Source organism: Lepeophtheirus salmonis, chromosome 2 (assembly GCF_016086655.4).
Source record: "Lepeophtheirus salmonis chromosome 2, UVic_Lsal_1.4, whole genome shotgun sequence".
In the NCBI taxonomy this organism is placed as follows: Eukaryota; Metazoa; Arthropoda; class Copepoda; order Siphonostomatoida; family Caligidae; genus Lepeophtheirus; species Lepeophtheirus salmonis.
The window spans coordinates 32554277-32557955 of NC_052132.2; the positions used below are offsets into that span (position 1 = coordinate 32554277).

Below are 3679 nucleotides of genomic sequence, written 5' to 3' on the forward strand. Positions count from 1 at the left end.
AACTTACAGTAAATTGACTTTTCCCTACCTATGTTTATTTAATAATGATCTTTATTTTTGTTTAGAAAAATGTTTATATACATTTTTTCAAATGATAATTTTAATTAGATTATTACAATATTTAAGTTTCATATCCTCCGCGGATTGAATAGAATACATTTTGTATGACCATTAGTATTGTAATATTCTTTATTTGATCTTTGATTATGATAAGTGACAGAGAATACTTCAATAATTATATTCATTGACATTACGTAGTGAATTTGAATCCCCAGCAAGATATTTAAAATTGTATAGTCTAATAAAATATTATATTACATTTTATAAATAAGTTTATATATAAGTGCGATGATGATTGAGCAAAATGTTCTTCCATTCTAGAAGCTGCGTGCTACAATTTCATTCCGAGGACAAAACATCTTAGTTAGACAGTAATTCCTTGCAATACGTGTTCAATTCGTTCTTGTAGCGAGCTCAGAACTCTTGTACTCAAGCTCGTATGGACAGTACTTGTGTCTCAAATACCTGGAGATATGGCTAGGAATGACTAATGAGAGATACTAAAAGTATAAGGATACGGAGATATTGTGCTCCTTCTAGCTACAAAATAAGTAGCTACAAAGTATTCCCTGACCTTTTACATTTGGTAAAAGCTACAAAAAAAAATTATTTAAAGATAGATATTTTAAATGATTATTAAAATATAATTTTAGTTTATGTTTGATCTTTCATTCGACTATAGAAAAAAAACCAAACTCTACCATCTAATAAACAAAGTACCACTAGTATTGGATATTTTGTTAGATTTCCCTCTTAAAAAGTAAGTACAACTATATTAATTAATTATGTAGATTAAATTAAGTATAAATACTCGACAAATATTTATGAGCCGAGGAAAGTCAAAAGAATATTTTTGATCTTTTTAAGTTATTATTACTATTATAAACATATTTTTGAAAAGAGGGAAAATATTGTCACAGATAACATGATATTTATGTGTGTATATATATTATGACATATGTTTATCTCTCTCTTCCTCTGTTTCTGTTTCTCTCTATATATGTACAAAGTGTTCTCTACTCTCCTTTTTAGCCCTTGCTGTAAGTGTTTTCCCTTGACACACTCTCTTTTTTTTTCTCTCTCTCTCTCTCTCCCTCCCTCCTTCCCTCCCTCCCTTCTCAGCTCTATTATAAAAATAATATATTTTTACATATATTGTTGACGTTTATTTGTAGATCTAAGGCTGTGTTTGTGCAATCCCCCACGTGGAATTATTCGTCCAACTACGAAAAATGACAGGTATGGACACGGATTCTAAAGCCAATTATTTAATATCAGGTGGTGCCGGATATGTTCCAGAGGATGGAATAACGGGATCTCAGCTCATGAGTGGCGGAGATGGACTCACATACAACGATTTCATTCTCCTTCCCGGATTCATTGACTTCACTCCCCATGAAGTGGATATCAAGTCCGCCCTAACCAAGAAAATCACTCTTAAAGCTCCTCTCGTGAGCAGTCCCATGGACACTGTCACAGAGGCTGAGATGGCTATTGCCATGGCCCTTGGAGGTGGTATTGGCATCATTCATCACAATTGCACTGCCGAGTATCAAGCTTCTCAGGTTACTAAAGTCAAAAAGTATCAGCACGGCTTTGTCCTGGATCCTTACGTCCTCTCACCAAGTCATAAGGTATCGGATGTCATTGAGTGCAAAAGGAAATTTGGATTCTCAGGAACACCCATCACGGACAATGGGAAAATGGGAGGGAAACTCGTGGGGATGGTCACTTCACGGGATATTGACTTCTTGGAGGGGAAAGGGGCGAATAGTGCTCTCTCTGAGGTCATGACTCCTCTTCAGGAATTAATCACTGCACCGGCAGGTGTCTCCCTTGAAGACTCTCACCAACTTCTAGAGCGATCCAAAAAGGGAAAACTCCCCATTGTCGACGAAGATGGAGCATTGGTTGCACTCATTGCACGAACAGATCTGAAAAAGTCTAGAGAGTTCCCTGATGCCTCCAAGGATGAAAATAATCAACTCCTTGTTGGTGCCGCAATTTCCACACATGAATTAGACAAAGAACGCTTAAAACTCCTCGTAAATGCATGTGTGGATGTCATTATTTTAGATTCGAGTCAAGGGAACTCCGTTTACCAAATTAATATGATCCGGCATATTAAAAGTAATTACAAGGATCTCCAAGTCATCGGTGGGAACGTTGTGACTGCCGCTCAAGCAAAAAATCTCATAGACGCTGGTGTTGACTCCCTTCGAGTTGGTATGGGAGCTGGATCCATTTGTATTACTCAAGAGGTGATGGCAGTAGGTCGTCCTCAAGCTACTGCGGTCTATAAAGTCGCCGAATACGCTCGACGATTTGGTGTTCCTGTTATAGCAGATGGTGGAGTACAGTCTGTTGGGCATTTAATGAAGGCTCTCTCTGTGGGCGCCTCCACCGTCATGATGGGGAGTCTCTTAGCTGGAACAACTGAAGCACCCGGAGACTATTTCTTTCAAGATGGTGTTCGATTGAAAAAGTACCGAGGCATGGGTAGTTTAGAGGCCATGGAAAAGAAAACAGGAATCGGATCTCTGGATAGATACTTTCATAAAGAGTCTGATGCCATCAAGGTGGCTCAGGGTGTATCTGGCTCGATAGTGGATAAAGGCTCTGTTCTAAGATATTTACCTTATCTCATTTCGGGTCTTCGTCATGGTTGCCAAGACGTAGGAGCTCGTTCTCTTAGCATTTTAAGGTCAATGATGTATAGTGGTGAGCTCAAGTTTGAGAGACGCACCCCTAGTTCTCAAGTTGAAGGAGGGGTGCATAGTCTGCACTCTTATGAAAAACGACTCTACTAAAAAAAGGATCTGGTTTGATTATAATCAATTATTAATATTACTCTTTATAATTTAAATATTTTTTTACCAATAATCGTTTACCAAATATTGTTTACCGCGCGTTTTGTAGATGTTTAATTCCTAATGGTATTAACGTACCGTGTAACAATAATAATTTTTAATTATTACTTTTCAATATCAATTATTACATGTTACTAATTTGCATATATATTTAATAGGTATAATTAGTATTTATAGATCAACTTACAATAGATACGTCGTACTTATATACACTACACATATAATTATGTAATTAGGCATATTCATCAATATGCTGTAAATGTTATTGTTTTTTTTTTTTTGTAATCCTGTAACAGTATTTTTTGGTTTTTTAATAAATACTTCCTGAATTTAAACAAAAGATACGTTTTCTTATTTATAACAAATTAAATAAATTATTAATTTGTGCAAGAAGCCCTTTAAGCCTTGAGAGTATTGCATCAACATGCTACTTGTATAAGTAATTTGCTTATACAATATAGAGAAGACCTGTGTCAGTTTCATCATGTGTTGCAATCTTTCTTGTATTTTTATTACTAAGAATAGTGTTGATACATCGAAAAAAGCAAAAAAAAATGTATGAGCTTTTTTATAGAAACGGAATTATTGATCCACGGTTTCAGAACGCGGTGTGGATTGAAACATTGGTCCAGACTGATCAAGAAAAAAATACTGTAATAAAGTACAGTTTCTCTATTTGTCTGGCCGTAAGTTATTTTTGAATATGTAAAGGTGTGTTCCTCAGATATATTGCGTAGACATATCTTCTT

General features: G+C 35.6%; 1 protein-coding gene across 1 annotated transcript; it reads left to right on the forward strand.

The window, feature by feature from the left end:
* The first annotated feature begins 366 nt into the window (after positions 1-366).
* On the forward strand, positions 367-3270 carry ras (Inosine-5'-monophosphate dehydrogenase ras). Its single transcript, XM_040707487.2, has 3 exons — positions 367-646; positions 714-820; positions 1236-3270. The coding sequence occupies exon 3, from the start codon at positions 1293-1295 to the stop codon at positions 2868-2870; it is 1578 nt and encodes a 525-aa protein (XP_040563421.1). The 5' UTR covers positions 367-646; positions 714-820; positions 1236-1292; the 3' UTR covers positions 2871-3270.
* Positions 3271-3679: the final 409 nt, after the last annotated feature.